Source organism: Rutilus rutilus, assembly GCF_951802725.1.
Source record: "Rutilus rutilus genome assembly, chromosome: 15".
NCBI classification, from domain to species: domain Eukaryota; kingdom Metazoa; phylum Chordata; class Actinopteri; order Cypriniformes; family Leuciscidae; genus Rutilus; species Rutilus rutilus.
The window spans coordinates 9133292-9150806 of NC_140220.1; the positions used below are offsets into that span (position 1 = coordinate 9133292).

The following is a 17515-nucleotide window of genomic DNA, read 5'->3' on the forward strand; positions in this document are numbered from 1 at the left end:
CGGATCATACTGTGTTTTTTGAGTCAGTGATCGGATCATTTTTTGGATCAGCAAACAAAAGTGTGTGGGGGGGGAAGACAAATATAACTTTGTTTTCTATTTATTATTTAAAGAACACCTTAAGTACTTCAATACCACAGCAAAATCTACTAGCCAAACTAATAAAATTCAAGTAAACAGTACTTTTCAGGTCGTTCCAAAAGTAGTATTCAGGTACAAAAATTTTATAATCAAATGTAAAATAGCACTGCAGAGTCGTCAGTGTATAAATTAAATATAATTTATATTTTTTAAAGCCGATTTTCTTTTTGTCTTTTGTCATCTTCTTGAGCTTGAATGGTTTAAAATCGCTTGAGTGTTTAAATTGGCAGGACTTAAAACCAAATCTAAAATGTAAATGATAAACTTTCACTTTATAATGGTCAAACTTTGCAATTACTCTGCGAATCACATGCATGCCGAACGGTGGAGCCGGGTCTGTGCGGATCAACTACAATCCTTTACACCCCTAATTTAAAGCTATTGCATTTAAATCAATAATTGCAAGTATGAAAACTACAAGTTATTGCAAAATGGCCTATTCAAAAACATGCAAATATTTGTAGAGTGTGGTGAGACAGAATCGATTTGTTCATTTGCAGAACGGCCACTGTTGGGCACATCTAATACAATTTACTTTGCTTGCTCTTCTTAGAATTACTTATCTAATTAGATCCTGAGCTTGTAGAAGTTAGAAAACAAGATCAAACCTTCAGTGCAGGTGAAGAACTCCTGGAGTCTTCCAGGTTTCCCCTCCAACTCTTCATATTCATGAGCTTGTATTATCATCTCCAGCTGGTCGAACTCTTTCACCAGCTTGGCTTCTGGACTGGACTGAGCCTCATACTCCTATAGGATGCAGTCCAGTTTATAATGTCATTCTGAACCAAAATAAAAGGAACTTGGTCCTGTGGTTTCGTTTTGATCATTAACTGACCTCCCATAAGTTGTAGATCTCTTTCCGCAAGCCATCATCTAACAGGCCTGTGATATGCACCATTGCCTCCTAAAGAGAAATATTCTCAATGTTTAATATGTACACAAACTAAATATTTAAAATGTAAAATTAAACTCAAAAACATCATACGTTTTCCCTTCTGTGCTTCTCTGTTTTGCTAACATTGTCTGCAGGAGCAATATCTCCCACAATACACTCAGCCAAGTCATGAATAAAGCCAGCTTCATGCATCTGTGAAGAGAAGAGATGATCAATTATGTGAATGCATCTAAATGAACTGATCGTTATTATTTACTTTGCAAATTTTAGAATAATTGTCTTTGTTTTTTATAAATGTTTTTATTAAACTTCTAGAATTGTAAAGATATTTATACATTTTGTACAATTTATGTTGCTTGAAATTAGCTTTCTAGAACATTTATGCATAAGCCTCAACAGTTTTTTTAATTAAAACTTTGACCGGTATGAATAAGTATATGAATTAATATAGAAATAAATCGAACGAGTGTGATTGAAACAAAATGAGCTGCACAAATGTGAATGAATCCTAATGAATCGAACACGTGTAAATGAGATGATTTAGATGTGTTTGTAATGTGTTATGTAATCTTGTTAAAATGGATTTCATAAAATTGGTATCGAAAAAAGTATCGTTCAGGAACTGGTATCGAAATTTTTTGAACGATACCCAGCCCTAGTTACTACTGAGAATGGTCTGGTTTTAACCAGGCTAGAGGACCATCTCATATCAGGCCCAAATATAAGGAATATACAGTACAAAGTTATTTCACTAGATGGCAGCAAATTCCCACAAAATGGCAAGGCAGTGGTTGGCATATGTCATAATTTCAGTTTTGAAATCATAATGGAGCAATGCAGTAGGAGAGCGACCTTCTGTATTGACATTTGGGGAGTCCAGCGTGTTTCTGTGAATTTCAAATATTTATTGAATTGATAACACTTCAAAGTTAAATAACCATTATATAATAACCAAAATACAATAAAATATATATTTTAAAGTTAAATAACCAAAATACTATGTTTGATAGTTATACTTATAATTTTGTTTCTATGACATGCAGTTCTAACTTGAGCTCTTAGCTCTCCGGTTAGAATATTGGCTTCTTGACCCTTTAAGAAACACAAAACTCACTCTTGCACTCACACACAATCTCTCACACACACGCGCACATACACACACACACACCTCACTCACTCAGATATGTGGTTTATGGGGACTCTCCATAGGCGTAATGGTTTTTCTAATGTACAAACTGTATAAGCTATCCCCCTACACTAACCCTACCCCTAAACCTACCAATCACAGAAAACTTTTGGCATTTTTTTTTATTATTTCAAAAAACACCATTTAGTATGTTTTTTAAGCCGTTTGGTTTAGAAGGACACAGATGTCCTCATAAACCATGTTTACGTTGTAATACCCATGTCATTATACACATTTGTGTCCTCATAAACCATATACAAGAACACACACACGCACACACACGCACGCGCACACACACACACACACACACACACACACACACACACACACACACACACACACGGTCATTGAAAATGTGTTCAGATATATATTCTTCACAGAAAATGAGCCAAGGCCAATGAGTCTGAGTTTGAAAAAATAATTAATCGTATAGTTTTTCTCTTGATAAAAAATGAAACCGGGTCCTACAGACCCGAACACCATACAAGGGTTAAAACGACACTAACGAGACGCTTAACAACACAGCGTACAAAACAAACATTTTATATAGATATCATATTCTAATTAAATGAATACTTACAATCACAGAAAGAATGTCCTTGGCGATGGTCAATTTGCTGCCGCCGCAGCTGCTGCTCGTGTCCGATAGCTGAATCATACGTGTAACAGCTGTTCTAAATAAGCTACATCTGATTGGTTAATAATAATCCTATTTCAGTATCTTGCCGCACTATTGGCTCGACTGATATAGTAGGCAACCGCGTTTGCCTGCATATTTACGGGTCGTGCAATATAATTTCGAGGGAAAATGTGCAATAAATGGGAGTGGCAACACTTTTCATATCGTTGAGGATAAAACAACCGTCCCAACTTTACAAATCCAGGTTCTCCCTCCATGGGGATCATCCATTTCGAAAAGTAAAGCAGATACGGACCCTCGGCCCACGCGAGATGCAATGCGATTGGTTGCTGGACCAGCTAATGGAATTAATATGTGTAAATCTTATTATTTTAATAGGATTTAAAATTGCCTAGTCATTAGATTTGTGAATTCTTTTTCTGAAAAACAATATTATATCATTAATCTTTTAATTATTTTGGCGAAGTTTTATATTCATAAGACAAAAATAACTCAAAAGAAACCCTCCTATATTACCTTTTATAACACTGATCTCACAATATACTTAGAATATCGTTTAACCCTTGTGCTGCATTATATATTTTACGACGTTGAGTACATTAAGGGACAAAAATGTCCACTCTAAACACTGCCATAAAACTATTATATATTATAATTTTTTTCCACTTTCATTGTTAAATCTTTTAACCAGCATCAGTCCTCATCATAACTACCAAATATTTATTTAATTTCAGGATTTTAACCCTTTAAATTCCAGTTTTGGTGACGATACCATCAATTTGTATAAGAGGAAAAAACACAAATATGTAATTATTTTCCATATACTAAATGCAAAGTGAAAACCTTGGCTTTGGATTATCACAGTCTTGAATATGTCAAAGTTTAGCAGCAACATTATTTTTGGTGCATTTTTATTTTTTGTGCTACGTCAGATTTAAAAAAAAAATCACACATAGCGCATTTGTTCCTATTTAAACCCATTAAAATATCAATTTTTGAACCCACTGTCATATCATAAAATCATAATTTCTATTCAAATACCCTGTCATTACCAAGCCTTGGGGTAAAATATTAACTTTTTACAGTTTTCCACCAGTTGGTACCATTTTTCATATAATTGACATAATGCAAACATCTGCAGTATTGCAAACATTTTCCTGATTTCTACTAGGTGACTATAACCTGTGCCTGTCTCCCTACACATCAAAATTTGCGCTAGAAAGAGAGCAAAACTACAAGATCACCATGATCATGAATTTTTTTATTTTTCTAAATTCTCTAAACATATCAAACATATCAAAAACTTCAAAACAAAATGGGGTCATTATTCAGCGGACCAGCAGGATGGTTGGAATGTGGCAGCAGGGAGCCTGGGCAAAATGGGAGCATGCAGTGGACCGCAGAATCTCATGGGCAGAGCTGTGGAAAGCAGACCCTCATCGAATACGGTTCCTGATCCAGGCTGTCTACGATGTACTACCAAGCCCATCCAACCTGTTCAGCTGGGGATTGGTGGAGTCACCAGCCTGCAACCTCTGCCTGAAGAGGCGGACCCTGGAGCACATCCTCAGCTGCTGTTCGAAGGCCCTGGGTGAGGGCTGCTACCGGTGGCGCCATGAACAAGTCCTGAAGGCCATAGCAAATACCATCAGCTGTGGAATTGGCCACTTCAAGCGCCTTCGCCCAGTGAAGAACACCATTGCTTTTGTCTGGGCTGGGGAGAAGCCACCACTAGCTGCCAGGGCCGCCTCATCTGGCCTGCTAGCAACAGCACGAGACTGGGAGTTGAAAGTTGACCTGGGGAAGCAACTGAAATTGTCACCACCACAACACTGCGGCCTGACATGTTACTTATCGCAGAGACCTCAAACGCAGATCGTTCTCCTAGAACTCACCGTACCCTGGGAGGACCGTATCGAGGAGGCCAATGAGAGGAAGAGGGCAAAATACGCTGAGCTAGAGGAGGAGTGTCGGAACAATGGGTGGCGAGCGCGGTGTGAGCCCATTGAGGTGGGATGCAGAGGGTTTGCTGGCCAGTCTCTCTGCAGGGCCTATAAAATCCTGGGCATCATAGGGGCCAGTAAGCGAAGGGCCATCAAGGAGGTCACGGAGTCAGCAGAAGTTGCCTCAAGGTGGCTGTGGATAAGGAGAGGAGAACCATGGGTGGGGTAGGGCTACCTGGACACAAGCTGGGGCCTGATCAACCCCGGCTGGGTCGCCTGGGTGAGAGTGTATGATGCTTGAAAGACCCGAAACACTCCGTGACCCCAGGTAACGTCACTGATGATGTGTCCAGGTTGCATCAAGTCGATGTATGTTATAAGTATAAACATATCAAACATATCAAAAACTTCAAAACGAAATGGGGTCCTTGTTCAGCCAAATCAAACTGAAAGAAAACAATGCAGTGAGAAGCGCTTTCTCTTGCTAAATTCACACACACACATACACGCCTACACACACATCCTACACCACCGACACACACACACAGAGAGGGAGAGAGAGTATAGACAGAAAGGGTAAAATACGACCTCAGGATATTATGATTTGTCACTCGCCTAAACATCATGTATTATATTTAGGCCCTACACACACACACACACACACACACTTTTGTCAACGCAGACACACATTGCTCTCAGACATCCACACATACTCAGGAACATCATTTTAGATCATTGAGCCATTAAAATGCTTCATAACACAGTCAATTGTGCCCCTAGTGGAAACCAGGAAAATAAGGTGCATTTCCCCCCATAGGGAATACCTATGTAGTGATGTCATCTGGTGGAATACACTATATAATGCAAATATAATGCTTTTGCTTCAAAATGAAAGGATGTTTCAACATAAATCATGATTCATGTATTAATGACGGCCCCGGCTTTAAACAACGTTTTAATGGGACATTTTTGGCCATTATGGTGCTGAGTGTTCCTATTTGATCTATACAGTGTGTGTTATATATATTATGCAAAATGGAATCAAAATTTTAAAATGTATCCAAAAAGTCACAATTTTGCCAAATTACATACCATTTGCATTAAAACAGCCAAAATGGTCAAAGAAATTAAACTGAAAAGGACAAAAATGTCCCTAATGCAGCACAAGGGTTAAACATGAGATCACAAAACAAAAAGCTTATAAAAACAATACAAATTTTAAAGCTTTTCAAATAGGCTACATATAACTGCCCTGATATTATAAACTTTCATTTCTGTATTTATTATTTATTTTATTATTATTATGTACATTTATACTTTAGTTGTTGTTGTTATTCTTTGGTTTATACATTTTGAATTGTATTTACAGTGCCTTGTATTCATTTTGTTTTTTGTTGCATTGTACTTGAAATGTTTGTAATTTAACTAAATAAATAAAAAGCACAATATGTTATGTATGTAATAAGATATATTTTCTAAAATCAATACTTTCAATATTATATATTATATGACGTTACTGTCACAAAAATAGCTTTAATGGTTCTGTGTTTTTTTTTTTTTTTTTTTTAAGCAAATCTGGAGGCTAATGAAATGAAACAGATGAGAATCATTTTCCCATCTAAATACAGTTGATTTTATTGTAATGTGATGAATCAGAAAAATAAACAAATATAACATTCGCTTAGGCTGTTTTGGTAAATGGACCAAAATAAAGTGAAACCAAAGTAACAATTTGATGTGACCAGACCACTGACATTGATAATGAATATTATAAAAAAAAATAATAATAAAATGATGGCACCACAAGACGACGTTCACTTACAGAGCAAATTCAGCAAGTTTATAGTTAACTGGGTAGCAACTGTGAACAATTTTAATAGAGAATTCAACAATAATTTGGATTTCTTCACCACTACTACTAACCGGTTGGATGACGCATTAGTTATACAGAAAGCTGATTGGCCTTGATGGTTATGCGGAAAAGGGCCGATTTAATTATTAATTTATATGATGTCCGATTTATTCTCCCTTGTGCCTTTTTGCGCGCATTTTCCACGGGTTTTAATAATAAAACTGGTCTGAAAGAATGAATATCATATTAAAGAAAACGATTTAATAAATCAGAGTCGATGTGCGCGTGCATGCGTGATTCGAATTTTAGTTGTTATGAAGGTTATGAATTCTGACTGCATATCTATTTACACTTGAACTGATCGCTGTCTGTACGCGCATAGTGTTTTAAAATATAGATGCTGTAACGTTAGCGACGCGTTTTATGAATTCTGCCAATATTTACACTTGAACCGATCGCTAGTATCTGGGCGTGCATGCTATGATTCGAATTTGATTTGCTATAGCGACGCCGACGCGTCTTATGAATTCCGCAATCTGCATGTATTGATCTACGCTGCACGATCGGGTGTCTTTTGCTTGAGAGACGAGGCGAAGCAACAAGACTTTTTGCTGAGAATTTTCTGTGCGAAACTTCTGAGCGAAGCTGATTTCTGGATTTCTGAGAGGAGACTTATTGTAGAAGGACATCGGAGCCTTGGATATATCCTTTATAGAGAGTTAACGTTACATTTTTGAAAGATTTCTATTGTGTTGTTTTGTATTTTGTATTGATTGTATTGCAGTTTGGAGGAGGATATTGATCGCCATCACATGATGGGTGATAGAGGAAGTGAGTGCTTTAATTTTTCATTTGCTATGTTTTTTGGTGTGATGTTGTACATTTATGTGATTCATTGCATGTGAAATAAACTTGAATTGAATTTGAGTAACTTAACTTAAGTAAAAATCTGTAATTGACCACAGACATTGATTATTATTATTAAACTATGTAATGAAATATTCCATCTTAAGAGCACCGCAGATCCAGGAGAGTTGCTTGCTCTCAGACGGCTGGTCAGGAGGTTTGCAGACGCGGTTCAGACCGAGTTCAGGATCCGCTGCCCAGAGATGGACAAAGTAAGTTACACAATTTCCTTACTTGAGTGATATTACTCAGTTACAACAAGTAAACGTTGAAAAGACTGATTTTTACTTGAGTAAAAGTACAGAAGTACTTGTTTTTAAAAGTACTTAAAACCTGTTAAGCTTCACCAGTGCGCGGACGCACTGAAGCGTTTTTTGTTTTGTTTTAAAAAAAAATCTGATTTAATGATATACCTTGACAAACTATACATCATTAAAAAGATATAAGACTCAGGTTTCAGTATTTGACCACTATTGTATTCTGAGAAACTTATAGTGACAGTTATGTCTTAATTTGTGTCAGGAGTTATGAAATGAAAAAAATGCGTCGATACCTTTAATATGAATTATGAGCGTCAGCTGCTCCCATTCAGAAAAAAACTGTGCCGTTGTCATGACAGCGCTTGACAAAACAACGTCCCTCAGGGCTTTTAGCTCAAAAATGTGCAGATTTGGAGAAATATTGATAGATTCTCATAGGTTTACATCAGATTTCTATAGACAGGAATAATATTTATTGAATTTATACCCAAATGCGTCGATGTGATCATTACGAGCGCTTGATACTCTGATGTACTGTGTTTTCAATCCATACCAACAGCCTGAGGGCGCTCTAAGCACAGTATAGTTCATATATGCAACATGAAGAAGAGCCATAATCATGTGACATTCCAGGAAGTCCCGAACACATTCAAAGCTAACATAAAGACGTTTTGAAGACAATAAACATGATTGCGATGATATTTGATTTGCCTGTGTTCTTCGAGCCATGTCAGGTATTTTCATAATAATAGATTATATTTATTATGTAATGCTAATCGATATAGACTTTATCATCGTGCAGAATACTATAAAATAATATGTTTTCTGTCTGATTTTTTTTAAATCTGAAGCCAAATTAGATCACAGAAGATTATTTAAAACACTGGACTTGCGTTATAAAGTAAGTTTGGAGCACAAACGTGGTTTTAATCTCATAAAATGTCGTGTATTGATGGTGTGCTAAGCTAACATGCTAGCTCGCCCCAGGTGCACCTGCCACCTAGCAGTTATTCTTTTATATTTTTTTTCTAAATAGGAATGCTTACTGAAATGTTTCTTTATTCCAGAAGGGCATTTGATACAGTTTCAAATGTGAAGTGAGAACTTTGATAAAAGAAATTAGGGAATGAAACCCTATGAATAGCCAGTCGTTAGTAGCTATAATGCAGACAAAAGAAATGCATATTTAGAGCCATAACCAGGCTGGAGAGGTGTGAATGTGTGCATGGGGAGACTGAGACTGAATGGGGCTCGTTTGCACCACAAAACAATACAGACAAAACACTGAATAGATGATGACTAAACATCAGTAGCATTTTAGAGTCTAATCAAAATAAAGTCATTGAAAAACATTTAACTAAATACAGAGTTTTAGACTTATCTTCAGATTTGAAATATAACATGGTCAGACATGTGGCTTTAGCTGCAGTGCATTTCTAGATTGATACAATGCGATTTGATACAATGTATAAAAATACATTTCTAATAACTTTACAAAACTTTGAAGCTATTTATAACTATTGTTTTTTCATTATGACAATAATTAATTCTACATTTTTACAATAAACTGCCAGCTGTCAGCTTTCAAATGAGATCATACTTGACGTCAGAGATGGGTCTAATAGTTGTTTTCATTTGTTTTTTTCTTCATTTCAGAAAACTCTACAGAACATAGGAAGGGACCTGGTCTTTGCCTCAGGGCCTGGAAGGCTACGAAGGCTGTTTTCAGCTGCGGCTCCAGTAGTGCTGTGACTGTTGTGGAGCCTTTTATTCCTGAACAATCATCATCACCTGCTCCAGATCACTCTAATGGTAAATCATTATTTCTCCATCATTATTTTAAACAGTACTATCTTGATTTGCACTCAAAATAAGGCTTGTTTTTACAGAATATTACAATTATTTCCCCCATTATAATATTATTTTAATGACATTTTTTAAATAAAACAATGGATCTAGCAACGGACACTCTACTGACAACAAGTAACTTTTCAACTACATGTCAACTTATTCTAACCCTAACGGTCTACTAATACTCTACTAATACTGTAATGAGAGTTAGTCGACATGTTGGTGCAATGTTACTTATAGACAACTGAATGTCTGTTGGAGGAGCATCACAATAAAGAGTTTGCAGATATTAAGCAGAGACTCTGTTGCACTATTAAGATTTGAATTGTAAAATGTAATTTATGTCATTATATCATTGCTTAATTTGACGTCAGAGATGGGTCTAATAGTTGTTTTCATGAGTTTTTTCTTCATTTCAGAAAAAGCTCCAGAACATAAGAAGGGACCTGGTCGTTGCCTCAGGTTCTGGAACGCTGTTTTCAGCTGCGGCTCCAGTAGTGCTGTGACTGTTGTGGAGCCTTTTATTCCTGAGCCATCATCATCACCTGCTGCAGATCACTCCGGTGTCAAGCCAAATAATGGTAAATCATTATTTCTCCAACATTATTTAAAACAGTATTATCTTGTTTTCCACTCAAAATAAGGCTTGTTTTTACAGAATATTAAAATTATTTCCCCCATTATAATATTATTTTAATGACATTTTTTAAATAAAACAATGGATCTAGCAACAGACACTCTACTGACAACAAGTAACTTTTCAACTACATTTCAACTTATTCTAACCCTAACGGTCTACTAATACTCTACTAATACTGTAATGAGAGTTAGTCGACATGTTGGTGCAATGTTACTTATAGACAACTGAATGTCTGTTGGAGGAGCATCACAATAAAGAGTTTGCAGAGGGTCTGTTGCACTATTAAGATTTGAATTGTAAAATGTAATTTATGTCATTATATCATTGCTTAATTTGACGTCAGAGATGGGTCTAATAGTTGTTTTCATGAGTTTTTTCTTCATTTCAGAAAAAGCTCCAGAACATAAGAAGAGACCTGGTCGTTGCCTCAGGTTCTGGAACGCTGTTTTCAGCAGCTCTTCCAGCTCTTCCAGCTCTTCCAGCTCTTCCAGTAATGCTGTGACTGTTGTGGAGCCTTTTATTCCTGAGCCATCATCATCACCTGCTCCAGATCACTCTAATGGTAAATCATTATTTCTCCATCATTATTTTAAACAGTACTATCTTGATTTGCACTCAAAATAAGGCTTGTTTTTACAGAATATTACATTTATTTCCCCCATTATAATATTAATTTAATGACATTTTTTAAATAAAACAATGGATCTAGCAACAGACACTCTACTGACAACAAGTAACTTTTCAACTACATTTCAACTTATTCTAACCCTAACGGTCTACTAATACTCTACTAATACTGTAATGAGAGTTAGTCGACATGTAGGTGCAATGTTACTTATAGACTTATAGAATGTCTTAAAGGGACCAAAATAAAGTGAAACCAAAATAACAATTTAATGTGACCACTGACAATTTGATAAAAAATGATGTCTGAAAATGATTTTTGATGTCTGAACTGTTCCATCCTCAGGCCAACAGGGTTTGTTCAGGTTCGACAGCCTGGAAGGGTTTCTGTGTCCTGCGCTGCCGGGTCAAGTTCATGTCGAGCCAACAGAGACATCAACTGGTCGAACTGCTCAGGGTGCCGTGGAGGCTTCTCCCGTGAACAAGAGCTCAACAGGTGAGACTGAAATAAGGCTGGGCAGTGCAAAGGTTTCAGATAGAGATTTTGCTATTTCATGCATAACTGAGTCAAGTTTTGTCCGGTCACATTTACTGTTGCTTCACCAGCACTGATATTTTTTTATTTTTTAAATAAAACAATGGATCTAGCAAGCTAATATTCTTAGTCTCATATTGAAGTATCATATTTTTCTGTTTGTTTTTCAGAGTCCTTTGAGTCTCTCTATAACGTGGAAAAGATAATTGGATCCGGAGTATTTGGCAAGGTGTTCTCGGGAACACGCAAATTTGATGGCAAAACGGTAAATCTTGCTGAATTGTACAAACATTTTGCTCTTGCATGGATCCAAACACATTTAAAACAATTTACAGATGGTTTAATACTTAGTACAAGGCCAGGTGCTTTAATACTGTTACTGTTATTGAAAGATTTTTTTTTTTTTTTTTGTGCAGGTTGCCATCAAGCGGATACGCAAGATTGACAGTGATCGTTATCTTAATATTGTAAGTTGGCCAATACCCGAATGTGTATTGAGTTGTTTAAGGGCAGATTACTGTAGTTAATACACCCGTAGGAAGCATTAGGTATAAATGTGATCAACAAATGAGCCTAGAGGCATGAAATAACTTTGAGCTGAAAAGGCTCTTTTGAACGCATCTAAAAAGATCAAAGAATAGTACACTTCAAAATGATGTTTTCTTCAGATTTTTACCCAGCTAACATTCTGTCTGCTTCTTCTCTCTAGCCTGGGAATCCCGAACCTCTCCTTACAGAAGTGGCACTGCTGCTGCTGATGAAGCGAGAACACATAAGCCCCTTCGTCATACAACTGTACGAGTGGTTTGAACATCCTAGAGAATTCACTCTGGTTATGGAGTATCCGGAGCCCTGCGAGAGCTTGCTGGACTCAATGACTCGTCAACCTTGGAGTGACTGGTTCTCACGGCTCATCATGAGACAGGCTGTGCGGGCAGTGCAACACTGCATCCGTCATGGTGTTTTCCATAGTGACATTCATTCACAGAATTTCCTGATAAAGAAAGACACGCTAGAACTCAAGCTGATAGATTTTGGCTGCGGTCAGCTATTTAGTAGTGAAGGCTACGAGCGCACCGCATACAAGGGTGAGCATTTTGGGAGTGTGGAAACCTGACGGTAGTGACTTACTAATTATTTGATGATGCTTTAAAAAAAAAAAGCTAACAATGTGCAAATGTCTTTCTTACAGGAGTTCTGGAATACTGCCCACCTGAACTCTTTACAGAACGTCGATTCCACGCCGTCCCAGCAAACGTCTGGTCTCTAGGAGTGTTGCTGTACGAGTTGTCGAACGCATGTTTTCCTTTTCTTACTATAATGGAAATCACACAAGCCAAAGTTACACTTCAGAACCACAACTTATCCAAACGTGAGTGAAAAATGATAACATGGATAAACACACACATAAAGCAAACGATTTGTACAGAAAGTTAAAGGTTGTAGTGTCAGAATTTTCATGTATAGCGAGAGCCATCGCTGTTTTCAAAAATGCCAGGTCACATGGTCATGACTAACCAGCTCTCTCCTTATTCAAATGTGTACAGACTGCAGGGATCTGATTAGACAGTGTCTAGCCCGGGATCCATCTGAACGCCCCAGCTTAGAGCAGATGTTACAACATCAATGGTTCTGATCGTACACTACACTAGATTGGAGAAGCTGAGGAGATTCACTCGATCAGTTTCAGGTGCGAGGAAGTGTAACAGGCAGAGTTGGATTATTATCTTTTGTCTTAAATTCTGGATTATTTCTAGTGAGATTTTCTAATTTGTGTTCATTGTAATGTTCTTGTTATAGTCAAATCACCTTCATTTATATAGCGCTTGCCAGACAGACGCAAAACCGCTGACCAAGTCTTTTGGTACTCAGTGATCAATGAAGACGTTTCATGTTCGCTACAGGAGTTCAGGTATGTTTATGTATTACATGATACTGCTGATACAGAGGACCTATAACTAGTCTTGTTACACAATAAGTGTCACATAATAGTAACACACAACTACTTTGTATATTACAGGTGTCCAGACGACAGATATATTTCCGGACATTGACAGTTTGTCACCAGCAGCTGGTTTAATATTTAGGACCTCTACACCTATAAAGTGGCCATCAAAGAGACCTCGTGTGGAACTGGAGGAAGAGGATGACGAAGAAACCCTAATGGACACATCATCTGCAGTAGCACCTGAAGAGCAAGATTATACATTTGATCCAGCAGAGACAGACACAACTTTAACGGAGACAGCAGACATGTCGTAAGTTTCAAAACTGTGCATTTGTTTTAGAACAGGGGTGTCAAACTGAGTTCCTTGTTGGCCACAGCACTGCAGAGTTTACCTCTAATCATTATTAAACACACCTGAGGCAGCTAATCAACTCTCGAAGGCTCATTAAAAAAGATGTGCCTGTTGACCCTTCTGGAACTGAGTTTAACACCCCTGGTTCAGAATTGTATTTTTTTTTTTACTTTTGTATTTAATATTTGTTAACCAATATGAGTTTTTGTTTCTTAGTGCTCAAGCATCTTGTCCCATTCATAAAACCGGAGCTGTTTGAGGTGTCACCGGTTTACAAGCGGAGCTGTTCTTGTGCGTTCTCCAAAAATCGGAACTTTTATACGAGTTGAACAACTCTGCAAAAACTGTCAGTGTTCACGCAGGCAGTACTCCAGCTGGGAACCTCCATGTTTCTGCTGCAGTATATCTTTGTGGGGCTTCATTCTACAAATTCGAAAAGGTAAATGAAATATCAAGTACACTAACAAGTTTTTATTAACACTTTACCATGTTAAAATGTATTATTTAAAACTAATAATGTGCTACATAATCTTGGCCACTTTTTGTGTCACCAGATATGCTCTACAATGAATCTGCAGCTTTTTTGGACACCTTTCGCGCCGATTGTACGTTGAGCCAGCTATAGTGCACAAGTGGACGCGCTGGCAAAATGAGACGCTAGATCGCCTGAGTGAAAGGGAAAGGGTCATCGTTGGAGGTGACATGAGGGCTGACTCACCAGGTACATAGTTGTAAATAAGAAGGATGCATGGATGCTCGGGTATTTTCCGGATCATGAAGCATAACATGCATAGTAGTTATAGGTAGTGTCTAACTGAATTCAATGCACTCGTGGTAATAATGCTTTCTGTAATATTTCTTTCAAAGGCCACTCTGCAAAGTTTGGAAGCTATACATTGATGGACCTTCAGACCAACACCGTTGTGGACACACAGCTGGTTCAGGTGGGAGAGAAGAAATATCAGTATTTAAAAAAAATGACATTTTGAGAAGTTTAAAACTTCTGGTTTGTCTAGGATGATTGTTTCGTTCCCTACTTGTCTATTTCAGAGTAACGAAGTGGGAGGAAGCTACCACATGGAAAAAGAAGGATTACAGAGGAGCCTTGCCCTGTTGGAAGCTCGTGGTGTTACTATGGAGTGTATTGTAACTGACCGCCACCCACAAATACAAAAGTACCTCAGAGAACGTACCAGTTTTATGATGTGTGGCACATCTAAAAAGGTTTTATTCATTATAAATCGTACAAATTCAATTACATAGATTTATAAGTGGGTATAATATGAAAATTAAGAAATTGTGACAGTATATTTAGTACTGGCAAACTGTGAACATCACTGTATTTACTCTCAGCAGTAAAATGCTCGTCTATATTTTTATTTACAGGGATTGCGAGGAAACTTGAAAACATTTCCAAGATGAAAGACTGGAAATGTCAGAGAAGCATTAAAAACCACATTTACTGGACTGCATCATCTTCAACCACTGGACAAGAAAGAGTGGCAAAATGGAAATCGATTCTGAACCATGTCAGGAACGTACACACTCATGAGGATCCAAACTTTCCTGCTCGTCTACATCCTCTAAAGCAGGGGTGCCCAATCCTGCTCCTGCCGATCGACTGTCCTGCACAGTTCATTTCCAACCCTAATCAAACACACCTGCCTTTAATTTTCAAGTGATCCTGAAGACCTTAATTGGTTGCTTCAGGTGTGTTTGATTAGGGTTGGAGATGAACTGTGCAGGACAGTCGATCGGTAGGAGCAGGATTGGGCACCCCTGCTCTAAAGGGAAGCAGAGACAGAAACCAGTGGCTTGTTGCCAGTATGATACTGTAAACAAGTATTATTTGTATGCAACACGACATAAACAAATAAAAAAGGGACTGTTAGTCAAAGTGTAAATAACCTAAAATCAAAGTTATTAGTTGTAATTAATGCAATTTTTGTATAATTTCTCATAGGAACTCAGGCATTCTACAAGCTGGAGAAAGTGATGACAAACACCCGGATTTTGAAGGACATCATCAAACTAAGTCCACATCACCGGACTTCATCTTTGGAGTCATTTCATAGTGTCATTCTACGGTTTGCCCCCAAAAATGTGGCGTTCCCATTTCTTGGAATGTTGTGCAGGTAATTGAACTGCTGTTAAAATAACTTTACATCACTATAGGCTATTTTCCTGAATTGTGTCTGTGCACTTGCAGACTATACCTGGCTGCGTTTCATTACAATGAAAATGCTGGTCGTGCACAAGCAACATCATCAACAGGAATCTCACAGCAATTCCCACACGAACACCTACAGTGAGTTATTGAGTTATGATGACGGAACATGCTAATCGATGAATCAATATCTCCATATTAACTACATTAAAACATCAACTAACCATTCTGAAACTTCCTGCTGCAGTCTATGTTGTAATTTCTTCTACAGCCTCTCCTTCACTGTCCGATTCTGGTTCATACATATACGGCTGAACAACATTACTTGCAGTTTCAGACATTTTCATAGTATGAAAGTGTGATGGATTTGTTATTGCTGTCATGTAGTCCTAGAAGCTCCTCCCTCGTCTGAAAAGGGGGGCGGGAGCAGCAGCTCATTAGCATTTAAAGGGAAACACACTAAAACAGTGCGTTTTTGCACAAGCCAAAATTTGGCAATTTTAAAATGCTATAAAAAATGATCTGTAGAGTATTTTGAGCTAAGACTTCACATACACACTCTGGGGACATCAAATAATTGTTTTACATCTTGTGAAAAGGGGCATAATAGGTCCCCTTTAAAGCGGCATCCCTGTAGCAAACAGGAAAATAACAGAATCAGTAAACCAAACAGAATTCAATTCTGTTCTAGCTCTAAAAAAACATTCATGAGTTGACTTGTTCGTATACTTTTTGTTTTGGATAGGAAATAACATACTTGCTGAGAGCTCTGAGCTAGAGACTTGACCCCGAAGCCAGAAGTCCAACACCAACCTGACAGAAACTCAGAGCCCGTCCACGTCTGAGCAAGAACGTGTTTATATTTTATTTAACATTTGTATCTCTTGAATTGAAATGTTGCATGTATATTTTTAATAAACGTTAAAGAAAATCGTAAATGGGCTTTTTCGTTTGGACTTGTTTTGGGATCCTTTATTAATTTGGCTGTATTTTTTTTATTATTAATATGGATTTATTATTATGCAACAATAACAAATACAAAACAAGACAAAACTGTAACAAACAATAGACAAAATAGATACAAATTAAATGAAAACAATATCACAGGCAGACAAATCTTTCACACTGTTTACATGTGATGCAAGTCAAAACGCCCCTGGAACAAAAAAGTAAATATAAAAAATGATAAATGCACATTTACCACATACTTATTTTTACAACAGTAAGTTCATTCAGCACATTGTGATTTGTTGAGAGACACTGCAATGTAGTTCCTATTGTCTCAGTATAGCACTCATACCTAACTTCTAGAGAAATATCACACCTACATGGTTTACATTTGTATAATTCACCAAATTCCAAACAGCTGTGTTGATTGGACTTCATGCTGGAAGGATGCAAAGGATGTTACTGCTTTGCAACAGCTAACTGTTAGTTGTTGTCAAAAATAAAAAGATGTCTGTCTTTGTTTCAGTTAATGATAATACCATGTGCTATAACATAGGTTTTTACACTACTGCAATCATGCCGCAGCACACTAGTGTGAAAAACATCAAACCTACAATAGAAATCTAA

The 17515-nt window shown here is 37.3% G+C and overlaps 2 protein-coding genes and 1 long non-coding RNA gene across 3 annotated transcripts in view; 2 read left to right on the forward strand and 1 right to left on the reverse strand.

The window, feature by feature from the left end:
* LOC311304704 (5'-deoxynucleotidase HDDC2-like) overlaps positions 1–2881 on the reverse strand; it is a 28642-nt gene extending 25761 nt beyond the window's left edge. Inside the window, exon 1 of the mRNA XM_084431888.1 lies at positions 2803–2881. The gene's annotated coding sequence lies outside the window, so the exon portion shown is untranslated. The remainder of the gene's footprint in view (positions 1–2802) is intronic.
* LOC311304700 (serine/threonine-protein kinase pim-2-like) overlaps positions 1–15381 on the forward strand; it is a 31979-nt gene extending 16598 nt beyond the window's left edge. The window contains exons 4-19 of the mRNA XM_084431878.1: positions 9480–9635; positions 10094–10255; positions 10703–10876; positions 11285–11434; positions 11644–11738; positions 11890–11940; positions 12183–12561; positions 12666–12845; positions 13021–13163; positions 13274–13385; positions 13494–13731; positions 13990–14228; positions 14328–14494; positions 14641–14717; positions 14824–14997; positions 15160–15381. Of these exons, the coding sequence (XP_084288004.1) occupies positions 9480–9635; positions 10094–10255; positions 10703–10876; positions 11285–11434; positions 11644–11738; positions 11890–11940; positions 12183–12561; positions 12666–12845; positions 13021–13109 (1436 nt within the window). The 3' untranslated portion in view covers positions 13110–13163; positions 13274–13385; positions 13494–13731; ... (3 more) ...; positions 14824–14997; positions 15160–15381. The remainder of the gene's footprint in view (positions 1–9479; positions 9636–10093; positions 10256–10702; positions 10877–11284; positions 11435–11643; positions 11739–11889; positions 11941–12182; positions 12562–12665; positions 12846–13020; positions 13164–13273; positions 13386–13493; positions 13732–13989; positions 14229–14327; positions 14495–14640; positions 14718–14823; positions 14998–15159) is intronic.
* Positions 15382–15533: 152 nt separating this feature from the next.
* On the forward strand, positions 15534–16864 carry LOC311304362. The gene is made up of 3 exons (XR_014629915.1): positions 15534–15908; positions 15983–16081; positions 16686–16864. It is a non-coding gene; the product is annotated as an uncharacterized lncRNA (long non-coding RNA).
* Positions 16865–17515: the final 651 nt, after the last annotated feature.